Source organism: Heliangelus exortis, chromosome 7 (assembly GCF_036169615.1).
Source record: "Heliangelus exortis chromosome 7, bHelExo1.hap1, whole genome shotgun sequence".
Classification (NCBI taxonomy): Eukaryota; Metazoa; Chordata; class Aves; order Apodiformes; family Trochilidae; genus Heliangelus; species Heliangelus exortis.
This window is the reverse complement of record NC_092428.1, coordinates 14,315,606-14,328,250: the sequence shown is the minus strand read 5'-3', so window position 1 is coordinate 14,328,250 and position 12,645 is coordinate 14,315,606. Positions and strand designations below refer to the sequence as shown.

The following is a 12,645-nucleotide window of genomic DNA, read 5'->3' as shown; positions in this document are numbered from 1 at the left end:
TAAAAGGAACAGGGGAGGTGTGCTAGTTGAAAAGGCTGTCACGTAGGTCCCAGGCGTTCAAGTCCTTAACCAGGTACAGGCCTTTGCTAATGACTTTAAGTAAAGAGCAGTAATAACGAGATCAATATCGGAGTTTGTGAGGTGTTACCCAGAAGATACCACTCTGTAGCTCACCTCTCCATTACTACACAGGAGTGTACTCACAGCACCGTAGGTTCTGAGCAGTTTGCGAGTGCTAGTAACTGCACTCAGCAGCATTATTACCAGAAGCCACCCGCCAAGGCCGTGGCCCCTCAAGATTCACAGTGATGCCTACCCGCCCTCCGACCACACTCTTTTCAGCCTCCCGCCGCTGGCCCCGCCCTGAGAGCCCTTTCCCTTAGCGGGGCTCCCGTCAGGGGGCGGGCCCCGCCGCCATCTTGTGGGAGGGCGCTCGCCCAGTGGCGCGTGCGCGTGCCCTCTACGACGTCCGAGCGGGAGCCATGGGGCTGGGGCAGAACGGAGCCGTGCGGGGTAGGGGCGGGCAGGAGGCGAGGGGTGGGGGTGGTGTGTTTGACCGCGTGTCCCCGCATACCGGAGGGTCGGGGGTCGGGAATCGGGGGGCAGCGGAAGGAAGGCGGCTCCGCCCCGCCAGACCCCCGGGGACAAAATGGCGGCGTGGCCGCCCCCCGGGGAAATGCGAGTGTCCCCGGACCGCGTCCGGAGGCGGTGGGTTGGGCACGTACGTAAATAACGTCCGTAACCAGCCGGGAAGGGCGAGGGGTGGCGGTCGTGAGGGACCCTGTGGCTCGGGCTCATGTAAGAGCGCCGAGCTCTGCGGCCCTCCTTCTCTCCCTCCTTCTCTCCCTCCTTCTCTCCCTCCTTCTCTCCCTCCTTCTCTCCCTCCTTCTCTCCCTCCTTCTCTCCCTCCTTCTCTCCCTCCTTCTCTCCCTCCTTCTCTCCCTCCTTCTCTCCCTCCTTCTCTCCCTCCTTCTCTCCCTCCTTCTCTCCCTCCTTCTCTCCCTCCTTCTCTCCCTCCTTCTCTCCCTCCTTCTCTCCCTCCTTCTCTCCCTCCTTCTCTCCCTCCTTCTCTCCCTCCTTCTCTCCCTCCTTCTCTCCCTCCTTCTCTCCCTCCTTCTCTCCCTCCTTCTCTCCCTCCTTCTCTCCCTCCTTCTCTCCCTCCTTCTTTCCCTCCTTCTCTCCCTCGTACACGTCGCCCCTGGGAGCCGGCGGCCTGGGGTGGGGTCGGCCCGTACCGACCCGTTGTCGGTACCAGCCCCGTTGTTTTAATTCCTGCCTCTCACCTGCTGCTTCACTGTCGGGCTGTGCCTTTGTTCAGGCCCCGTAGCTTATGTGATGCCTCCGTATGTAGATTGCGTGGAAATCTTTTAGATTGCCGGCTTTTTTAACTTCTCAGAGCCTGATACTGCACGTGGGGTGCAACGATGATGTTGTGCTGTGTAATGATTGATCTAAGTCTGGGCTGAAGTAGTTGAACTGTCCAATTTCCTCCACAGAAATGAGCTGCTTCTGCATGCCTGTGGTTTACAGTTGTCACACTGCTCATGGTTTGTGCCCTGAGGTCAGGGGGCTCCCTCCAGGTAGAATTTTTTGGGCTATGCTGATGATACAGAGGGTGTTGGCCAAAGCATTGTGTTCTAGTGAGGCAAAGTTGTGCTTATTAAAATAATCAAACCAGTGTCCTGAGGGTGACTTAATAGTAGCTTGCAGCCAGGTTGCCTTCCCAGTGGCAGCTTGCTGTCACTACTTAGAAGCTTTCAAGAGTTAGAGCAGTTTCTATACGCTGGGGATCGAGAGGAAAACTCAGTCTGTGGGGGAGGCGTGCGTCTAATCAAACTGATAATATCCTTATCTCGGGAAAACAGGGAAACTGTCTGGAAGGCACTTTGTTTCGGAGGAAGTGTCATACAGTTAATGTGTTTTCTGTCATGATTAGCCTTGACCAGTGCCTGGGGACTGGCAGGTCACAGCTTTGTCTTCAGCTTGCAGGTAGCTCAGACGGATTAGTTCTGAAAGTCATAAATACTAATGCCTATTTCCCTGGAGAAAACTGGACACAATTAATTGGAGTTAATTGCTTCTGCAATTGCATATTGGTGTGCATGTGTGTCTAAAGGTTACCCTATTGATGTCAGTGAATAGGACAGCTGATGCTTTTTTTGTTCTGAGCAGTGGAGTTGTTTGCAGGTGTAACCCCACACTGACCATAGATCTGATCACAGTGATTTTTACTGCTTATTGGCCAGATCCAAGAATCCTCCTCCCTCTGGTGACCTCTTTCTGTATAGTTTCTGTTAAATTAAGCCTGTCAGTCATAATCCTGTTTAGTGTGGATGCTGCAAAGTGATGGACGTGACTTTACCAGCTTGACTCATTGGCCTTTACTGCTGGGTTTTTGGTGCAGGCATTTATCCTGGATGACCCCTCAGTAAGAGCCACATGTTGCAGAAAGGTGGCCTTTTGTTGTGGGTGGTAATTGGGCTGTCATAACTCTTGGACAATAGCACTCTCTTCATTGGCAATAAAAGGAAGAGAACAATGGTTTAAAATTTCAAGTTTTGAAGAAAAAAAAATATGGATTTTTCATTTCTAGAGTTACCACTCTGTAGCTGACTTTCAAATAACATGAAAATTTTTTTAAGCAGCAGAGGCAGCTTAAAAGTTGACTCTGGGACTATCTTGGACTAAGTTTGTAGGGGTGCAGCTATCCCCCGTGCTGTTGCCATTTCTTGGAAAGTAAAGTGATATGTATTGAAACCAGGATCATGTACTCCAGGTACAGCCAAGACGATCGCAGTTTCTTCATGTGCTTGTCAGTGCAGATGGTAAATGCATGTTCTTCCTGCAGAAAAAATCTGAGCTCTCTAAAAGTACCTTTGTAGCCTGGACCTGGAACAGTGGCCCAGGGCCACTTCCTAGCTGTTCAGGGAGAGAATGGAAGAGAAACTTTGCGATCCCAAACTCTTCTGCATTAGGAAATGCCCAAAGAGTATCAAAGAAAATTCCCACCATTAGTTTGTTGCTCTTCTCATGTTCTGTTGTGTTGTTTTGTTTTGTTTTGTTTTGCTTACTTCTGTGCACTGCCTGCTCTCCTGGGATTGCATTCTTTGGACTTAGATTTCCTACTTACCATCTCTCTTACTTTCTATTCTCTCCTTTATATGTTAATTTTTCTGGATTTCTATCCAAACCTTTTCCATTGTTCAGTGCTTCCTATGTTGAAACAGTTTTTCTGCTGTGTTATTCAGGCATATAGTGTCTTCTCCTGTAGTAACCTGTAACATTGTGTTTTGGTATTATACCAGGACCAGGATTTGTTTAATAATCACTCAAGAGTTTCTCTTAGTGTTTTTAGTATAAAAAGAAATAAAAAACCCTCGACATTCCGGATCAACGTCACTCTGTTTACAGAAGCCCATAACGTTAAGGGTTTGGCAGTGCACTCTTGAATTGGCACCAGAGGCCACTTGAAACAGAGTTTAAGGTATTAAAAAACTTCTGCAGAAGTTTTTTCCATCATGGTGCAGATTTATGGTAAATTTAGTTTGAAAAATTTAACGGGCATTCTGGCTTCTCAGAATCTTGTTTGTGAAACAAAACAACAGTTGATAGCATTACTGTCCCCAGGCATTAGGACTGCTTCTATTAAACATGAAAGGAGGATTATTAGCATAGGAGATTCTCTTCTGAGGGGAACAGTGGGCCCAATAAACTGGCTAGACCATTCCACAGGGAAGTCTGCTGCCCCCCTGGGGACTGGGTTAGAGATGTAACCACGAGGCTCCTGAGCCTTGTACAGCCCTCTGATAACTACCCATTAATGGTCATGCATTGAGCAGTGATGAGATTGCCAAGAGAAATCCTGGGGTGATAAAAAGTGACTTCAGAGCACTGGGGCAAATGGTTGAGGGATCAGGAATGCAGGTGGTGTTTTCCTCAGTTCCTTCCATGGCAGGGAATGCTGAAAGGAACAGGAAAGCACACCTGATCAATGCATGGCTCAGAGGCTGATGCCATTGGTTGAATTTAGTTTTTGGGTTTTTTTTTAATCATGAGAATGTTTACATGGCACTCACTGAACATAAGGTGGAAAAGGATTATTGGCCAGGAGTTGGTGGGACTCATCAGGAGTGATTTAAACTAGGTTTGAAGGGAGGTGGGGATAACACCAGGCCCACTAGAGATGAACCTTGGGATGGTGAGGCAATGTTAGGGTTGAAACTGATACACCAGGGCTTGCAGCATGGGCAACAAACAGGAGGAGCTGGAAGTCATTGTGCAGAACAGCTATGACTTAGTCACCATCAGGGAAACATGGTGGGATGACTCTCATGACTGAAATGCTGCAATGGGTGGCTCTAAGCTCTTCAGAAAGGATAGGCAGGGAAGGAGGGGTGGTGGGGTTGTTTGACATGTTAGGGAAATTAAAATAATAATAGACTTCTAAACACTTGTGTTTCTGTTATTATGAAATTATGCCATTTTCCACCCTGATACTGTTCCAGGTGACAAAAAGCTAACAGTAAAAAAGGCTATGATCTGAACCTGCTGCCTCTCATTTAAGCTGTATCTGTTCTTTTGGTTAGTTTGTACTGTTTTGCTTAATTAAAGCAGATTTTTATAGAATCCCTTCTTTAGTTTTATCCTCTTGCTTCCTTAACCTATTAAAATTAATGGATTACTCTGGCTAGTTTGTAATGGGGAGATAAAGAGGTGAGAACTTGGTGGGTGGATATGAAACACTGAATTCACAGGATGTTTTATGGTGGTTTTATTGTTTTAAGGAGTTTGGGAGCAGGGAAACATGCCCTAAATTCTTTGATATTAAAGATAGTTTTCTGTACCTTAATATCCCCCTTTTGTTACGAGGAGGGCTTGTCACCCATTTGTAGGGGAGGTCTCAATGTGTGTTGGTCTCTGTTCCTTCATTTACTGAGAAAATGGACTGGATTTTTTGCATCTTTTAATCTTTTAGTAAGACTCTAAAGTAGCCCCTGCCTTCCCTCTTCTTAACAGGGCTGCAGACATTGTACAAATATTTGTCTAATGCAGTGTGTTGCTACATCTAGACCCAGGTGGATCAGCATGGTGCCTATGACCTGACACAATATTTTCACTGTGGAATGGCCTTGGTATGGATTTTAGAAAAGGCTGTGGAGTAGGGCAGAAAACCTCAGTCCTTTTAGTTTAAGCTCACAGTGGCAATAAAGCCAGTCAGCTGTGGAAAGAAGCAAGAGCTAACAAAGGCTTTTTGTTTCTTCTTGTCCTTTGGAGTTAATGTGGTAACACCCCTTGCCCCAAAGGTGCTTTGTGGGTCTTTCAAATCCAGTGCAAATGTTGAAGGGCAAGATAGAAATGACCAAGTGGAAGCTGTTATAGTTTTCTTAAGTTGTGTAAATGTGCTAGAATTTGAATTTCTGATTGATGTATTTGTCTGTAGAGCCATCTGAATGCTGTATGTTAGGAGTACATGTGTGAGTAGGAGCAGTGGATAAAAACAAAAAAAGCATCAGCTGCCTTCAGAGCTGAAGAGAAATGGCCAGGACTGTTGCTGCAATCAGAACCTTTGGGCCAAAGTCCAGCATATTTTCATGAGGCAAAGAGGAAACAATAGAGCCACAAAAAAGTAGGAAAACTCCTTGCAGGAAAGGAAATTATACAGAGTGAGGCAGCAAAGATTTTAGAGATATCTAGAGGGGAGGAGGGAGTGAGGATAAGAGGTGAAAAGAGGTTATTTTAATGGAAGTTGTCATTCAGAGAGTGAGGACCTAATCCAGTTACAATAAACTCCTGCTGTGTTTTGTAAATACTATATTTATTGTTTCATATTCATTCCTGTACACCACAATAGGGATTCAATCTAAGATTGCTTTTGTTATTCTTCTGAAGTGGTAGTGTTTAAATATTTTCCTCATTGCCAAATACCTGTTAACATTTTCAGTTGTAAGATGCATCATATTAAAAGCTACTTGGTATCCATACCTTGGAGGGATTTTGCTTGTGTTGGTGATGCTGAACATTCCTCTTCAGTAACCTTCCTGCAACTGAAACAAAGAATGGGGTTGGGTTTTTGTGCTGCTACAGGGTGTACCTATAGCTGGTTCAATGTGATGAGCTGGGAAATGCTATACTACCAATGTTGGTATGACAGGTTCCCAAATAAAAAATTTTAAAAAAAACCCACACAAAACCCTGCCAGGTTAATTCACACTTTTGTGCAGAGGGGATTGGGGTGAAGGAGAACTCTGATCAGTAGAAAGTAGTAAATTAACTGAGTGCAAAAATAAAATATTCTTCTGAAGGTCTGCATTACAAGGTCTGTCTGAAAGTAGAGGTGTTGCCACAAACATGAAGACATTTACTACTGAGTAGTTTTATTAAAATGTTGTGGTTAAAACCTGACAGTCTGCATGCTTTTTTTTTTCTGGTCTTTTATTCTAGTTGAGTGGATTGCTGCAGTCTCCTTAGCTGCTGGAGCAGCTGCTGTTGGGTACCTGGCTTACAAAAAATTTCTCTGTAAAGACAAATGCTGCAAAGCAATGGTGAATCCCCATATCCAGAAGGATAATCCCAAGGTAGTCCATGCATTTGATATGGAAGATCTGGGAGACAAGGCTGTCTACTGTCGTTGTTGGAGATCTAAGAAGGTAAGAGAAAAAAATGATCTGATTTCATTCATCTGCATGTCTCTTTCACCAAGATATTTTCAGTCTCCTTTATTTAGAGAAAGTTAACTTTTCACCTAAACTATTCTGCAGTGAGACGTAGCAGCATTTTAATCTATAAAACCAGGTGGATTTATGCCATCACTCAGAGTAAAGCCTGCAGATGACTGCAAACAGTGAACAATGTGTTTCTGTAGCTCTGAAGAAGCAGATCCCTTGAAAAGAGGGCCACTGTGTGGAGTCACGGATGACAGACACCATTTTGCCTGTTGGCAGGTGAAGAGCTCGGGCATCACATTCATGAAGGGAGCTTCAGTGCCTTTTATTGGAGGAAGTTGGGAGCTTACTCAGTCAGAAACTGTCTTGCTACTAGTTCATAGTGTTAGTAACAGAAATCAGTTGAGAAGTCTCTTGGTACACCAAAGCTGGTGTCATATTTTCACTTGCAGTTACTGAGCCCATCATTAAATCTTGTGGACAGAATGAGTGCTGAATCATTTTGAGAAGAACCTGACTTCTGCACAGGTTTTAAAGTGGTACTGCTGTTCTGTCCTGAATTTATTGTATTACTGCCATGTCCTGGAAATAGCTGCTTTTTACCATGTGGATGAGTACAGCAGTTAATTATTTCCAGTGGTGATGGAAGTAATCTTAAAAGTTACCGTGGCTAAAAGCTTTTGAAGAATCTAGACAGGTGGACTTAATGCATTGGTGTCTCACAATAGATTACGTGGGTAATCCTAAAGTAAAGCCACTGAAATAATGATGGCATGCTTTAAGCCACTATTTTTGAGCAATGAAGAGTCTGACCTAGACATTGGTCCTTGTGTGTGAAGTTGGGTTGCCTCAGTATCCTAAAATCAGTGGTAAGCGTTGTACCAGACAGATTGGCTTCTACCTACTCAAGTTTTTTTCAGCCTTGAAGCCTCTCTCCCTTATTCCCTCCTTCTCCCTGAGAGGGTAGTGAGGAGTAGTGGAGAGCAACTGTCACTGTCCAGCCACTGGTGTAGGGTGGAGGAAGGCAGGTGTAAGAATTTGCATTTTGTTTTAATATTTGAATTAGGATTTACCTTGGGTTGCAGATGTAGCTTCATCTGAGACGTGAGGCTGTCGATAGAACCAGCAGCTTTGTGAGCTATAGGATTCTCATGTGTGCACTGACAGTGTGCGTATACTCCAGCTGGCTTTTGCAGGCTCTACAGAAAATAGCAAAACAGTTGGACAAAACCAGGGTGATTTGGAGTAACTCTTAGTGAGCAGGATCAGTTTCAGCTGTGTTTTTTTTTCTGAAATAGTAGAGGTCAAAGGCTTTGTTTGTTTGTGCTGGCCAGAGTCTTCCAGGAATATACATATTTAAAGGAAAAAACATGTGTGATCTTCAAATGAATCTGTCCTGGGTTGCAATTATCTGTTAAAGCAGGCAGTAGGTAGTTCTTTAAATCTCCCCTTCCTATTCAGTGTTGTGCTCTCCAGGTGCTTCTTAGCACTGCTTGTCAAGTTTTGTGGAAAAACCCAGGTGTTCACATTTACCAGTCCAGAGTCAAGAGCTTTTTCTTAAAACCAAGCTAAAGTTACAACATTTGTTTTCTTGCTTTTCTGGGTTTTTAACTATATGAGTTGGGGGGAAAAAAAGTACTTTTTCTTTTGCAATGACCTGTAACCTCTGTGTCTTCCAGAGAGGTATTAATCCCCAGGCTGCAGGTCAAGGAGTACTGCTGGAGAACATCAGAAGAAATAATGGTTGAGAATCTAAACCTGTTCACTGTCAAGGGAAATAATCTGAGCTGTCCAGGTCACTGCACAGTTCCATCAGGGTTTGAGCTTTGGCTGCTATTGCTGCCCTGCTTTATCTTAATCTTGGATGAACATGTTGTGTCAGGCCCAGGATCCATCTATTCAGTATCTGGTCTTCAAGGTGACCAGATGAGTGCTCTGAAAAAGTGGTGGTAGTGTTTTGTTTTTATTCTGAGAAGCTCAAGTCTAGTGTCCCAGCTTTTGAGAACCAGTGGTTGGCTCAGTGACCAGCAGACCCCAGAAGACAAATTCAGAACAGTAAGAGAGTTGGTAGTTGTTACAGATGTCTCTATCTGAAGCTTATGAATTCCACCATTTTTGTCAGTTTCAAAGTTGAAGTGGTGATGTTGCTGTGGCTGGACCTTGGGCTTGTTTTCTTGGGGCATGTGAGATGTGAATGTCTGGTGGAAGCTGGGTCAACACTTCTGTGAAGACCAGTGGACAGTGGTGATGCTTGGAAAAAGAACTGTCCCAGGAACATCTGAGTTTGGAAGCTGGTTGATGCCCCATGAACGTATGTTCTTTGCTCAGATTTTTCCCAAGTATCCATCAGTACCTACGGACTGAGTCACAACTGACTGTGATTATAAAGTTCCTGCATGAATCAGCTTATCTGAATTTGCTCTGAATTCAGTTTTTTATTTCAAAGCATCACCTGCTATTTATTGCGTGGGTTTGATATTTTCTAACTGAAAAACAAAAAATTGCCACCTCACCTCTCTGCCCCCACACCCCCTACCTTACAGGATGTGATTATTTTTAGAGCTGTAGGATTTTTTTTTTTTAAAGTATAATGTCTCATTATATTGTTTTTGTGTGCTACCAAGAAATCTTTTATTCTAACTAAGTGTGGGTGATAGGGTGTTAATTTTTTTCAAGGTCTGTGACTGAGGCATGAAGATTGGGATCAGTGGAGTGTGGAAGACTTTGATTATGACTGTGCTGCAGGGGAATATTACTGCTGCAAAGGCACAGGGTGCCTGATGCCCAACTTTGGTCCCATTACTTCTAAGCAAACAAAATTGTAACTGCATGCAAAATAGCTGTGTGTGATTTCTGTAATCATTTCCAGGGTTTGCTCTGCAGAGAAGACCTGAAAATGCATCTTCGAGAACTGATGGGATATAACCTCACTCTTGTTGCTTCACACAATGTCCTTTGGCTCTTTCAGGTGAAAAGAGCTGCCCAGGAGCAGAGTCTGGGAGCTGGGCAGTGACAGATGGATAAATGAGTCCCTGTAGGTCTTGCTCTGGCCAGGCTGTTCTAGGTGTTTAGGGGACAAATACTTCTTCAAATTATATCCTTGTGGGACCTGAGACACCAGCACAGAAGTTACAATCTGCAGTCACAGTGGATTTAATGAGAAGATTTTCTAATGAACTCTCAACCTAAGTTCTTAATTCTGACTCTGCATGTACTTTAGATGTGTTTATTCTTTCTCTTTTCAGTTCCCGCTGTGTGATGGCTCTCACACAAAACACAATGAGGAAACTGGTGACAACGTTGGGCCTCTGATCATCAAAAGGAAGGAGGCATAGAGTGTCCAGTGGAAACTACAAAATGAATGTCTGACAAATCCTCTGCTCACCTGTAATTGGGGGAAAAAAAACCACATTTTTTTTGTCATGTCACTGAAGACTTTCCAGAGTAGTATATACATCAGGCTTCAGCATGTGTATTTTCTCTTGTGCTTGTCTGGTTTTAATCACTACAACCCATAAATTACTAAATAGTCATGGTTTAAATTTTTTGCCCTGTGAAGTGTGTGTACCCTGTCATTGAGTATGAAACTAAAATGACGCACAGAATGTATTTAATCAGAAAATAGATATTAAATTATTTTCAAATACATGTGTACTGTTCTGAGGCTGTTCAGTAGCATATGTGTTAAAAAGGTCCTAAAATCCTGGAGAGGTTTTGAAGACCAAAATCACAGGTTTGGACAGAATTCTAGGTAAAAAGCAGCATCAGGAAAGAAATAATGGTACCAAAATGCAGTGTAACCTCTGATAATTCTGCAGGTGTCATGTTTGGCCTGTTACACTACTGTTCTGTGTGGCTTCTGTGAAAGAACAAATTTAAAATTGCTAACAATAAACAGACAACATAAAAAACAGTAAGCAAGATGGGATTAGAGTAACTTCACCTTTGATTTTACAGCAGTGTTGAAACTTGACCCTACTACTGCAAAGTATCAAGAACATCTCACCAGAACCGCAGAACTGTTTAGGATTAGAGTAGGAGTAGAAAGGTGGTCTCTGTGAGAGCTTTCTTAATAGACAAGTGGAATGATGGGCAGGGGATGGCAGGGTTCTCTTTGCTGCTAGAAAGCCTTTGTTTCCCTTGCAGTCTCTAGCACTGAGACTAACTTCTCCAGACCACAGGACCCTTCTGTGAGGGAGGGAATGCAAATTTATTCCAGAAGCTAAAATAAAAACTAACCCCCCTACCCATCATTACTGACTGCTTCATCATTGCTCTGGCTGGTTCCAGAGAACTCTTCCCACTTTGGAGGGAGGAGGCACACCTTTCTTACTAAGTGGCCTTAGGCTCTATGTGTCTTAAAAAACTCCTGCCTCCTTGGGCAAGCTTAACATGGTTCAGCTAACTTTACCAAAAGAACTGACATGGATGAGGAAAGGCTTTGGTGACAGCTGGGAGCAAGGGAGAAAGGAAGGATGAGACAAGGAGAACTCTTATCCTCCTTTCATTTGGCACTAGTCTGACACAATTGCATTAATGACTATCATGTTGGTTTCCTTAAATAGCTTTGATTTATTATTAACATGCAAATGACTACAAACCAAAACCCAAAGAGTGGGGTGGCAGAGGGCAGTTTTCAGTTAAACCTGGTCCATCAGTGTCATTGCAGCCTGTGTAAGATTGAGCTCTCTGGGACAGAGAGACTACCTCAGAGCTAGAGGTAAGGCCTTTTCATTTTAACCTGGACCCTTAAGGATTCTTCCAGGTGACTGGGGCAATAGAGGTTTTAATATTTTTTTTAAGGGTTTAATTGGTAGAATTGGATTAACATTGAAGAAATGTTTTGCATATTCTTGAGTGAGACTCGAGGCTGAGGTCTTAGCTGACTGATCTGAATTTTGGCAGAAGACTTGAAAAGTAGGCAAGGGACACAGAGGCAGCAAAAAGAGGATTTGCAGGTGGAGGGCTATAGTAGGGACAACTACTGTCTGTAAGAATACCTCTACTTGTGGGAAGTTGCAGTCAAATACATTTCATTTCTATTTTTTCTTCCTGTCTTGACTGTAAAGTTACTTGATGTTTTTTACTTGGCCAAGTACTGATGTATATGGAAAGTTGCTTCGACCTTAAATTATCAAATACATTGCTTTTATCCAAAACAAAGTTATTTCTGTAATATTAGAATATAACACTGGATATTTCTGTATTTTTGTCAAAATACACATTTGAGCTCATCTTAATCTTGAGATTGTAATGTCTGTGTTATCTCATGGGTGTTCTGTTTCTTCAAGGGAGACTTACACTGAGTAGTGCTATACACCAATGCTGCTGTAATCGTAAACCTGTGTCTGGGTTGGGGTTTCCTTCTGAGACTTCCTGTTAGCAGCAAAGCCTGGCTGCTCTTGAAGTAATAAAAATTTACTGAAAACTGTTAAGTGTTGTGAGAGATCAAGTTCCTGAAGTTTCAGACAAATGTCCTAAGTCATAAAACTGTTTTAACTCTGGGCCAGCAATTAACTCAATTACAGTTTGCCAGTAAAACATTTCCTGGAGTTTTGGTGTCAGGGGAGTGGGTTCCTTGAAAAGCTTTTGTTCCTGAGAAGCAAAGATGCAGGAGCTGAGTCTTTGCTGTTTTACAGTTGTGTGTTTGTTATGGAGAAGTGTCACATTTCTGAATGTTGTCACAAAGTGGTTAAATTTTAGTCTGATGCATGTACAATTTTCCATACTGTCCCTAAAAGTTCTGGTTACCTTCATGTGTGAGCTGGTGTTAAATATGGTAATAAAAAGAGATACTTGAATTTGAGTAAATAAACTTGCCAGCAGTCTTGAGCATCACCTAGAACACTTACTTTTTCTTCCTTAGTACCATAACAGGTTATCCTTTTCTGAAAGTCTGAGTGCTCTCTTGCTCCACTGCCTTCTGGAATCTTTTCTTCAGTGCTTTCCTCAAATAGTCTCTACAATACTAAGCCAATCAGTA

General features: G+C 43.3%; 1 protein-coding gene across 1 annotated transcript; it reads left to right on the top strand.

The window, feature by feature from the left end:
- The first annotated feature begins 369 nt into the window (after positions 1 to 369).
- CISD1 (CDGSH iron sulfur domain 1) lies at positions 370 to 12,477 on the top strand. Its single transcript, XM_071748936.1, has 3 exons — positions 370 to 513; positions 6,442 to 6,647; positions 9,908 to 12,477. The coding sequence occupies exons 1-3, from the start codon at positions 483 to 485 to the stop codon at positions 9,995 to 9,997; spliced, it is 327 nt and encodes a 108-aa protein (XP_071605037.1). The 5' UTR covers positions 370 to 482; the 3' UTR covers positions 9,998 to 12,477.
- Positions 12,478 to 12,645: the final 168 nt, after the last annotated feature.